This window comes from Sorex fumeus, unplaced genomic scaffold, assembly GCF_029834395.1.
Source record: "Sorex fumeus unplaced genomic scaffold, SorFum_2.1 ptg000020l, whole genome shotgun sequence".
Lineage (NCBI taxonomy): Eukaryota > Metazoa > Chordata > Mammalia > Eulipotyphla > Soricidae > Sorex > Sorex fumeus.
The window spans coordinates 7,162,032-7,172,765 of record NW_026606077.1 but is presented as its reverse complement, the minus strand read 5'-3'; the positions used below and the strand labels follow the sequence as shown (position 1 = coordinate 7,172,765).

At 61.0% G+C, this 10,734-nt stretch overlaps 1 protein-coding gene across 2 annotated transcripts in view; it reads right to left on the bottom strand.

The window, feature by feature from the left end:
• Positions 1 to 81: 81 nt before the first annotated feature.
• Positions 82 to 10,734, bottom strand: part of LOC130022597 (cadherin-23) — a 67,733-nt gene continuing 57,080 nt past the window's right edge. For both annotated transcript variants that reach the window (XM_056113363.1, XM_056113364.1), the window contains 14 exons: positions 9,638 to 9,829; positions 8,900 to 9,013; positions 7,941 to 8,070; positions 7,594 to 7,845; positions 7,359 to 7,520; positions 4,603 to 4,859; positions 3,763 to 3,860; positions 3,355 to 3,475; positions 3,203 to 3,282; positions 3,067 to 3,107; positions 2,910 to 2,970; positions 2,486 to 2,615; positions 2,091 to 2,213; positions 82 to 603 (listed from right to left, as the gene is read on the bottom strand). In XM_056113363.1, coding sequence (XP_055969338.1) covers positions 277 to 603; positions 2,091 to 2,213; positions 2,486 to 2,615; positions 2,910 to 2,970; positions 3,067 to 3,107; positions 3,203 to 3,282; positions 3,355 to 3,475; positions 3,763 to 3,860; positions 4,603 to 4,859; positions 7,359 to 7,520; positions 7,594 to 7,845; positions 7,941 to 8,070; positions 8,900 to 9,013; positions 9,638 to 9,829 — 2,088 coding nt within the window. In that variant the 3' untranslated portion in view covers positions 82 to 276. The remainder of the gene's footprint in view (positions 604 to 2,090; positions 2,214 to 2,485; positions 2,616 to 2,909; positions 2,971 to 3,066; positions 3,108 to 3,202; positions 3,283 to 3,354; positions 3,476 to 3,762; positions 3,861 to 4,602; positions 4,860 to 7,358; positions 7,521 to 7,593; positions 7,846 to 7,940; positions 8,071 to 8,899; positions 9,014 to 9,637; positions 9,830 to 10,734) is intronic.

Sequence of the window (10,734 nt, the reverse complement as noted above, 5' to 3'; positions counted from 1 at the left end):
GCGTGTCCCATGGGGCGAGGACGGCGTGGCGGCCCCCACGGAGCTCCCGCGCGGTGTGGACAGACGGGCTCTGCGTGGCCCCCGTCAGGACGGAACCAGCGGTCGGCACTCGGGGGCCCCCGGTGAGCTTCCTTCCCTGTCCTTAGACACTGAACATTTTTGATTTTCTTAAAAAAATAACAGATTTTCTGAAGGTAGAGATCAGCTGCTGCACGAGCGTCTGGCCGGGGGCAGCTGCGCGGCAGGTGTGGGGTCCCTGGGCCCCGGCCCCCGCAGCTACAGCTCCGTGATCTCCAGGGGGCTCTCCATGATCACGTCCCGGAGCTTGTGCAGGGGCGTGGATTTGGCCGACTCCGTGCGGGCGTTACGCTCCAGGGCGCTGGCCTCGGCCGCCGTCAGCGTCTCCAGCGAGCGGCCCAGGCCCCTCTGGTCGTCCTCAGGCAGGCTGTTGAGGTCGGTGGCCAGCAGCGTGCCCGTGCTGCCATGCCCCAGCTGGATCCCGTCGGGCCCCTTGAGCTCCGTGGGCGGCTTGTGGCGGAAGCGCAGGCTGCCCTGGCCGGGGCTGCGCTCCCCCGCGTCCTCGTCCAGCTCCGTCTGGATCAGCTGCAAGAGGCCGGGACCCGGGGCTGAGGGCTGAGGGCGAGCTGCTGGGGGCCTGGTTCCTCCCGCCACGCTCACCAGCGCTGCAGAGGGGGGCCGTGGACGCACCGTGGACGCCTGCCCTCAGGAGTGGGGGCAGCTGGGAGAGCTCTGTGTGCATCTGCTTTGGTCTGTAAAGGGTCTGGCGTGGAGGGAGGGGTCCAGGTTGGACGGTCTCAGGCGGGGGCAGTGCCAGCTGCAGCCAGTGGAGCCAGCCATGGAGCTGTGTGTACAGCTGGTAGAGGCTCAATTTGAAGCCTGGGTTCTTTTTTGAATGGGGGTGGGGGTTGGGGGCCACACATGACTTCTGGGGCTATTCCTGACTCTGCTCTGGGTGGCTCCTGGCAGTGCCCAGCAGGCCAGTGAGGCCAGTGCTGGCAATCAACTGGGGTCGACCATAGGCTGACTAAATGCCTATGCCCTGCACTGTTTATTTGGCCCTAAAGGTCTGAATTATTTTGTGTATGCACACGTGCACGCGTGTGTGTGTATAAGTATAAAAGTGTGTGAGGCCCTAAGCCCAGGGTCTCACACACGGTCACGGTCCTCCCGTTCATCAATTTCCTCGAATGGGCCCAATAACGTCTCCATCGTGAGACTTGTTACTGTGTTTGGCATATCGAATACATCACGGGGAGCGTGCCAGGCTCTGCCGTGCGGGCGAGATACTCTCAGTGGCTTGCCGGGCTCTCCGAGACGGGTGGAGGAATCGAACCCGGCTTGGCCGGGCTGGTTGCGCGCAAGGCAAACGCGCCCCACCGCTGTGCTATCGCTCCAGCCCCTTTTAAAACTAATAAAATTTTACGTAAACTGGGGAGGGAGGTGTTTCGACTGCCACCTGGCTGTGCTCAAGGATCACTCCTTGGTGGAAGATCTGTGAGGTGGGACATCAGAGGAGAGTCAACCACATGCCAGGCCTTCCCTCCTGAATGATCTTGTCTCTGACCCTAAAGCCTAACTTTGTAAATCTTTATCATTAAAATCTGTGTTGGGACCAACACAGATCAATAAAATCTGTGTTGTTTCCAATAAATAAAATCTGTGTTGTTCCCCCCTCTGGCTGCAGAGCCCAGAGACCCCCAGACAGGAGCGGGTGGAAATGAGAGAAAGCACCCCCAGAGCTGGGGCACAGCACACAGCCCGCCCGGCTACCTCAGACATGGAGGAATGGCAAGAGGAGGCTTTTTGTACCATCCGCTGTGCAAAGAGCTTTTTGAGCCGCAGGTAATCCTCCAGGACCACCTTCAGCAGCGAGCCCTGGGGGACGGAGAGGGTTAAGACCCCACCAGGGCCCTCCCTGCCTGCCCCCCTCCTCATTCACTTCCCTTGGAGGTGAAAGCAGGTGAGTGGTCCTAGAGGCTCCCGCCCCCCCCCCCAAGCCTTGGCAGTTGGAGTAGGTCCCTAGACTGGTCAGTGGCCATGGGGGGTGGTACACAGAAGCCGGGACTCACCTTGATGGGCCCTTCCCGGATGATCTGGCCTAGCTTGGCAATGTTGTCGTACTCCTGGATGGCTGCCCGCAGGTACCGGTCATCATCAGGCTTCACCGCTGCAGGCTCACGGCCAAAAGTTCCCTGGGGAAAGGGGCCGTGAGATGGAGCAGGGGTGCAGAGCAGAGGTGGCACGTCTGTACACATCTGTGCACACCTGTTCATGCACACACAAGCGTGCATGTGCATATATGCGTGTACACACGCACGTGCACACGCTTGTACACGTGAACATGCCCGTGTGCACACAAGCATACACACACACACACACACACACACACACACAGAACCCAGCCCTCGGCGAGTTAGTGGATATGCCCTGCCGCCCCCAGCCCACCGGCGCTGCCCAGCCTCACGTGGGTTCGGGTCGGGCTGTTCCACAGGTCTGCGATCTCACTCAGGTTCTCCGGCAGGTCGTCCTCGTGCTCGGCCTGCGCAGCCAGCTCCAGGTTCCGGCAGAAGGGGTCCAGCCACACGGGGTTGGCCCTGCCAGGGAGTGGCCAGTAGGTTGGGCCAAGAAGGCAGGCCTAAGCCCCGCTCACGCCAACACCCGGGCCCACAGTACTGCTCTCACAGAACTGGGGTGCCGAGAGGGCTTGCGAGCGCTCCCTGCAGCCCTAGCACACCCGCAGGCCTCAGCTCTGGCGCCCAAGGTTGGCCCTGCACCTGGTGCCCCGTCTGTGCTCCCTGAAACTTGGGGTGCCCATAGCACATTTCTGAGGCTGCAAGAAGAGAGACGGCCAGCCACCAGGGGGCGCCACACCCCACTCACCCACTCACCCGTCAAAGGAATACTTGTTGGTGTTGGGCATGTCCATGATGTCGATAAAGCCGCGATTCCCTGCAGGGAGAAGGCCCGGTGGCGCGAGGGGCACCTCTGCTGGGGGGACAGCACGGGGAGTCCTCCAGGCCTGCCCCACATCCCTGCCCCACTCACCTGCAGAGCCGGCCACGATGGCCTTGAGTTTCCTCTTGTGTCTGGAAAGAAGCAGAGAGGCGGGGTGAGGGGGAACGGCTGAGGTGTCCAGGACGAGGGCCCTGCCCAGCGCCGCGTCCCCCCACAGCTCACTCACACGGTCCTGTAGTACCAGTTCATAAGGATGAAGAGCATGGCCGCCAGGAAGAGGAGGATGGCCAGGATGATGATCGCCATCTGGGGGGGAATGGGGAGCAGGCGTGAGCAGGCGCGGGTGCCCCGGGGCAGAGGGGCCGGGCCGCTGGGTACCTGCAGCACGGACATGTCCTCGGGCAGCCGCACGGAGATGGCAGGCTGCACGTCCAGGACGTTGTAGTTCCGGAAGAGGTTCCGCAGCTGTTCCTTGTTCTCGTCGATCATCTGGATGACCCTGAGTGGGGGCAGGGCCTTCAGTGCCCGCCTCGGTCATCCCCGCCCGCTCAGGCCAGTCTGCCCAGTTCCTGCCCAGGAGAGCAGTGTGGACATGCCCCCTAAAGAGCACCCCTCATGCAGGGCCACCTCCCTGCATCCTGCTCAGACCCCACTGCACAGGCAGGAGCACCGTGCTCTGGGCACCCTCCCCGCCCTGCCCACCTCCGCAGGCCCCCAGAGGGGGGCCACCAGGAGCTGCCCCACCCCAACTCCAGGGCGGGCGTCGGGCCACGGACCCCCACCCACCGGTCCACGTCCAGGATGCGGTTGGTGTCGCGGTTGACCACGTGGATGAGCAGCTCGGTCTGCGCAAAGTTGACCCGACCCTTCTTGTCCACGTGGAACTGGGGAGAAGGGACCAGATGCAGGGGTGGGGGGGCTGGAGGGGGCGGGCCTCGCCAGAGCCCTCCTCCTCACCCCCTACACTCCATCACGGCCTCGGTCCTCATGGACCAGGCACCATCTCACAGAGGAGGACGTGGGCCAGAGGGCTGGAAGGATGCCCCCCGGGCCCCGGCTGGGCCATGGCGTGTGCCTACGCCCTCTCTCAAGCCCCACTCTCTGCCCCTCCTTTTACTTTTTCCTTTTTATAAAGGTGAAGTGGGCCATACCCAGTGGTGCTCAGGGATCACTTCCAGGCAGAACTTGGGGGACCATATAGGGTGCTGAGGATCAAATCCAGGTTAGCTACATTCAAGGCTGGAGCCCTCCCCACGGTACCATCACCCCAGCCCTCTGCCTTGCCTTTAAAAAAGTATTCTGGTTCTGGGGCCATACTTTTTTTGGGGGGGGAGGGGGGTTGCACCTGGTGATGCTCAGGGGTTACTCCTGGCTCTGCACTCAGGAATTACTCCTGGAGGTGCTCAGGGTTTCATATGGGATCCTGGGGATCGAACCCAGGTCAGCCGCATGCAAGGCAAATGCCCTTCCCTCTGTACTATTGCTCCGGCCCCCACATCCTGGTTCTTGGGCATCCTGGCGTGGGGTCCACATGGAGCCTGGGAGGGAGCTTGGCTCCCTGGGCCATCTCCAGCTGCCCTGCCCGGCTCCTGGCCGACCGCCTCCTCCCGCCAGCGCCCGCAGCACCTGCACGTCGTCTGTGTTGACGATGGCCCCGGTGATGTTGGACAGTAGGCGGATGAACTCCTCCTCAAATCCCCGCACGCGGTCGGGGATCTCATTAATGACGATCTTCACGCGCTGGTCATCCCGCAGAATGTAGATGCCGATGATGGCCGTGTCGTTGTGACCGGCCAGGTCCCGGGCCACGATGTCCACCACGAAGTAGCCAGGGCTGTAGGCCATGAAGAGGTCGAAGGTGCGCAGGATCCCATCCACGTGCCCTGCGGGAAGCACCCATGACACAGCCTCCCAGTGCCCCCACGAAGGGGCCAGGACCAGGGGAGGCCACACACAGGACTCACGGGCACTGCCAAGAACAGAGGGCCGGGAGCGGGGACAGCGAGGGGTGGGCCCATTTCGAGGGCAGTGTGGGGCTCCGCTCTGCTAGCTGGTGTGCTGAAGTCTCCCTGCTGTGAGCACGCCCCTACTCAACACACCCAACGGGGAGCCTGGGGCGTGTACCGGCATCAACAGCTCGACACACCACAGTCAAACACATGCCGCCTTGGGCTGTACTGCCTCAAAGATGACAACTTTGGGTTTGGGCCACACTTGGCAGTGCTCAGGGTTCCTCCTGGCTCTGCACTCAGGAATCACTCCTGGTGGTGCTTGAGGGACCATATGGGATGCCGGGGATTGAACCTGGGTCAGGTGGGTGCAAGGCAAACATCTTCCATGTGGTATTATTGCTCCTGCCCCAAAGATGACAAGTTTGGAATGGCTCTCAGCACCTCATCACCCACACCCAGCACACCCTCTGTCCCCCCTTCTCTCTCCCTCTCTCTCTCTCTCTCACACACACACACACACACACACACACCCCACTCTCTTCTCAGAATTCCACAATCACAGTGAAGAGTCGGCCAGAGGAGAGAGAACAGTCTCCTCTCAGAAGACAGTGGGTCTGGCCTCCAGGCCGCCACCTCCCAGCCGTGTGACCTGCCTTTGAGCTCTCTGGCTGACTTTACTGAAGTCAGAGCAGTGGGTGGGTGCCCAGGGCGTGAAGGGAGGGTGGCAGCTGTGCCACTGGCAGTGGAGGCCCGGGATTTAGATTTCAAATGGGTGCTTACTGGGAGTGATCAAAATGCAAAGACCTCCCGGGAAGTGAAGACAGAGGGATGAAAGGCCTAAGGGAGGGAGGACGGGGGGGTGGGGGGGGGTGAGGCCGGCTGAGGGGACGCAGAACTGCACAGCCTAGATGATGGAGACAGGCCCTGAGAGTCTGGGGCTGCGGGTCCGGGGGCGGGGGAGGAAGAGGAGGAGGAGGGGGAGGAGGAGGAGGAGGAAGAGGAGGAGGAGGAGGAGAAGGAGGGAGACCCGGTGAGCCTTGGATGTCCAGGTCAAGGGGTCAGGATTGATTCCTGTGGACAGAGAGCTGCAGGGAAGGCACTAGGATGAGCGAGGCACGAGGCAAGGAAGTTTCTAGAGTTTGGGTGGCTGAATACGGGCAAACACACAAGGAAGCATGCAGAGCTGAAAGTACAGGGCACACTCCCAACTCTGGAGCCCCGGAGCCTGGCACCATGCCTGCATGGGCAGGTGGGCACATGAACAGGAAGAAGGGGGCAAGATGGGAAAGGGTGGTGGACGGGCAAAGGAAAGACGTGAGGGTAAGTGAGAGGAGCAGCAGCACAGTGGGCAGGGCTCTTGATTTGCACGCGGCCAATCCAGGTTCTATCCCTGCCAGCCCATCCGGTCCCCTGAGCATCGCCACGGGTAATTCCTGAGTGCAAAGCCACGAGTTACCCTTGAACGTCACCAGGCGTGGCACCAAAACAAACATCAAAAGTAAAAAGAATGGACAGGGAATAGACAGACACATGAGCGGATGCATGGGTGGCTGGACCACTGGATGAATGGGTGGATGGAGGCACAGACAGACGGATGAACAGCAGATAGATGGAGAGTTGAGAAAAAAGGAAGTGAATGGACATAAAAAGCAGCCACGAGACTTGTTCTTCAATCTCATGCTGTCCCTGATTTGTCTCTGTTCCTTATCTATGTGGGCTATTTCCCACTCTGGAGACAACCGTGTTCTTTCTCAAACACAGCATTTCCTCTTTCTCTCCTCTCATCTTTTTTTTTTTTTTGATAAAGACGCAGGATTGATTGTGATGGGTCGAGTCCTGGAGGGGCTGGAGGGGGCATCTCCAAGGCTCAGGTGTGCAGTGTCCCCCCCTTAGTCCAGAGGCCCACAACTCGGGGTGTATTTGACCCCACAGTCATCTGGGATGAGCCACTTCTCGGCCACCACATCTTCAAACTCATCCACATTCAACTTGGTAAAGCTCCGTGTCTTGGAGATGTGGATCTTCTGATGACCAGCAAACTTGACCTTGGCCTTGTGGAGAGCCTTAGTCACATGCTCCTTGTTCTGCAGTTTGATGCAGATGGACATGATGACCTGGCCAATGTGGACCTTGGCCACTGTGCCCTGGGGCTTTCCAAAGGCCCCCACAAACCTGTTTGGAGCCTGAAATTGGGGCCAGTATGAGAGCAGACAGGATTCCCTCATATCTTGGTTCAATAAAAACTATCTTGCTTTACACACACACACACACACACACACACACACACACACACACACACGGAGAGAGAGAAAAAAAGAAAACTCTGGCTAGCCACAAAGCTGGAACTTCATGTCTTCCAGACCACAGTCCATGCAGAGACACAGCCCTGGGCTGTAGGCCCCCTCCCCACCGCAGTGGCCAGGCCCCTACCCATAGCGAAGACCTGGCCCACGTCCTCGGAGTCGTTGGCGAGAGCCCGGAAGTAGTGGATGGCCAGGATACTATAGAAGACAAGACTGTTGTTACCAATGTCTGCATCGAGGGCCAGCACCTGGATCAACTCGGAGCCCATCTTGGCGTCTGTGGCTACTCCTGCAGGGACGGGTGGGGGTGTGAGCGGCGGGGCGGGGCCCCACGCCCCACGCCCAGGCTCCCGACTCTGCACCTGCAGTGTACTCAGCCTTGGTGAAGCGTGGCGGCTGGTCGTTGATGTCCTCCAGCACCACGCGAACCTCCTGCAGGGAGAGGTCAGCCACCAGGTCCAGGGCTGGGAAGGGCCCCCGGGGCGGGGTCCAGCTGCGATTGCTGGAGGCCTTGACGATGAAGGAGAAGACGGCCTCCTGCTCCCGGTCCAGGTCCCGCAGCACCAGCAGGCGGCCGTCAGGCTGCAGCTGGAAGTTCTTCTCTTCGTTGCCAGCTGGAGGTGGGGCCAGGGCACAGGGTGAGGGGGCAGGGCCAGGGCACCACACGTGGGTACTGGGGTCATTCCACCCCCAGGGTATAGGCCACCACCTGCGATGAAGTAGTACACGATGGCATTGGAGCCCTCGTCAGCGTCCACGGCGCCTGTCACGTTGCCCACGAGGGTGCCACGCGGTGAGTGCTCGGGTACAGTCAGCAGCTGGTACTGGGGGCTGCCTTTCTGCAGGGGGAGGGGATGTTGTAACAGGAGGTGACGGGCAGGCCCCGGCTGCCTGCTCCTGCCAGATACACAAGCCTGGGCTTTCGTGGGTGCTGGCACTGCCTGGGCCTGGTGGGGTGAGCAACAGGCACTGCTGCCAGGGCAAGAGCCCCACGGCTGGGCCTAGGATACACGCCAGGCGCCCCGGGAGTGCCACCTGGGGACTGCCTCCACAGGGTGGGGCCGAGTGAGGGGCCCGCTGGTGCCCCTGCGAGTGTACTCACACTCGTGCTCACAGGAAACAGCTCATCCCACGCGCGTGAGAACCACATGCCACATCAGAGGCTGCGCGGGCCTGCAGCGTCAGCCCGGCTAGAGGGGTAGAGCTGACTGAGGGCTTCTTCCGGATGTGCGTGCACACCAGAGCTCCGACAGCTCCTCGAACCGGGCATTTCTGTGGGTTTTGTTTCAGGGAGGGGAGGTGGGTCTCCCTGCCAGTGCTCAGTAGCCTGCGGCATCACAGTGAAGCTGCCCAGTTGCAGGCCTGAAGGCTCAGCGTGTGGACACGGTGCTGTGGCACTGCTCAGGCCCAGGTGGGTCGGGGTCATTCGGGCTACACCCACCAGCGCTGGGGAGGGCTGCGGGCTTCCACAGCTAGGCCTGGGTTCCAGCGACTCTGAGCCGTGTCCTTGGACCCCTGGTTTTCTGCTTTTACTTCTGAGCTTCACTAGAACTGCTCAGTAACCAGCAACTCTAAGTACAGTTTCCAACCACGTGCATACAGTGGAGACTGTCTGCAGTGGGTGAGCGTCCGTATGGGCACGGCTGGCACACAGGACGGGTCACTTACCGGTGGCCTCACGAAGAGGGGCTCATTGTCGTCAATGTCCTCCAGAGCCACCTGCAACGGCTGCATGGTCTCGTATGGCACGGGCTGGCCCAGGTCGCTGGCCACCAGGATGAGCTGGGGGAAGAGGACAAAGAGGGTCCCACATGGGTACTCCCCAGGACCAGGCCCTCACCATCCTGGACATCCAGGATGGGCGGTAGTGGCTTGGGGTGCCAATCAAAGTCTCTCCCAGAACCGCCCTGCCATTGGCCCCGCCCAGGCCATGGGCCCCGCCCCTCATTCAGAACACGCCCCTAGCATTGGCCCCGCCCACACAGACCGCACCCCTTGCATTGGCTAGCCCCATCCACAAGAACACATCCCTTGCACTGGCCCCGCCCACACAGGCCACGCCCAGAACATTGGTCCCGCCCACAGAACTCGCCCCTGGCATTGGTCCCGCCCCTCGCCCAGAACACGCCCCTAGCATTGGCCCCGCCCACACAGACCGCACCCCTTGCATTAGCTAGCCCCATCCACAAGAACACATCCCTTGCACTGGCCCCGCCCACACAGGCCACGCCCAGAACATTGGTCCCGCCCACAGAACTCGCCCCTGGCATTGGTCCCGCCCCTCGCCCAGAACACGCCCCTGGTATTGGCCCCGCCCCTCGCCCAGAACACGCCCCTGGCATTGGCCCGCCTCGGGACACGCCCCGCCCCGCCCCGCCCCTGCCCCAGCCCGGGCCCCGCCCCTACGCTGTACACCGCCTGCGTCTCGCGGTCCAGGCGCTGGGCAGTCTGGATGAGGCCGCTGATGGCGTCGATGGTGAAGTACTCCCAGTCCCTGTTGCCCGCCGTCTTCAGGAAGCTGTAGCGCACCGCCCCGTTGAGGCCCTCGTCCTTGTCCGTGGCATACACCTCGTACACGTTGGAGCGCAGTGGGATCTCCTGTGGGCGCCCCGGGAGGGAGGGACCTTTGGCATCTCAGAGACCCCCTGATGCTAGCTCTTCGTCCTTCCCCTGGAGCCGCAAGCCCTCGCCCTCTTCCAGCGTCTTAGGGTGCCCTCTTGACCGTACCCCCTGGGTCACTGCCCACTGTCCCTCCATCCTGGGCTCCCCATGTTCCAAATTCTCCCAGGGTGTCCACTTTGCCAGCAGCTGCCCAGCCCCTGTGTCCTATTCATGCCCAGGTTTAGAAGTCAGAAGAGAAATCCAAAAGTTGAGGTCACCCCTTCCCCCCCGCACACATACACACACACACACACACACACACACACACACACACTTCCCTCATATCTGCTGCCTCACTCAGATATTCTACATGTCCTCAAACACCCCATGGGGGATGAGAGCGGGGACAAGGACAGCTGCTGGGCACTCCTGTTGGAGCTTGTGAGCTTGTGACTGAACTGCCGTGTGGCGTGGCCATGCCACTTGTTTACAGGGCCCAAGAGAGGGTGGGCACCTCCCAGGGATGATTCAGTGCTGAGCTGGGTGGGGAGAGGGGGACAGCCAGGATCAGGTGAGGCTCTGGAATACACCCAAGGACTGAAACCAGGGGTCACAAGTGCTGAGCACGTGGACCAGCACCTGACTTGTCTCAGCTCCTGCCCCCATTCTGCTGTTCTGAGCCCTAGCCTCAGGACCCCTTGATTGATCTCTAAGATATCAAAAAGCCAAAGTGACACCACACATTTGACCCATAGGAAGGCTGTTGAGGGCATAAGTTCTGTCTCTCTGCTTGCAGTTAAAAAAAGATCAGCTCAATCATTGGTCCCCTTATGGGTCATGGCAGCAAATGGTAGTGGTTGCACTTAATTAATGAGAGTAAGAACAGGGGCAGGTAGGCAGTT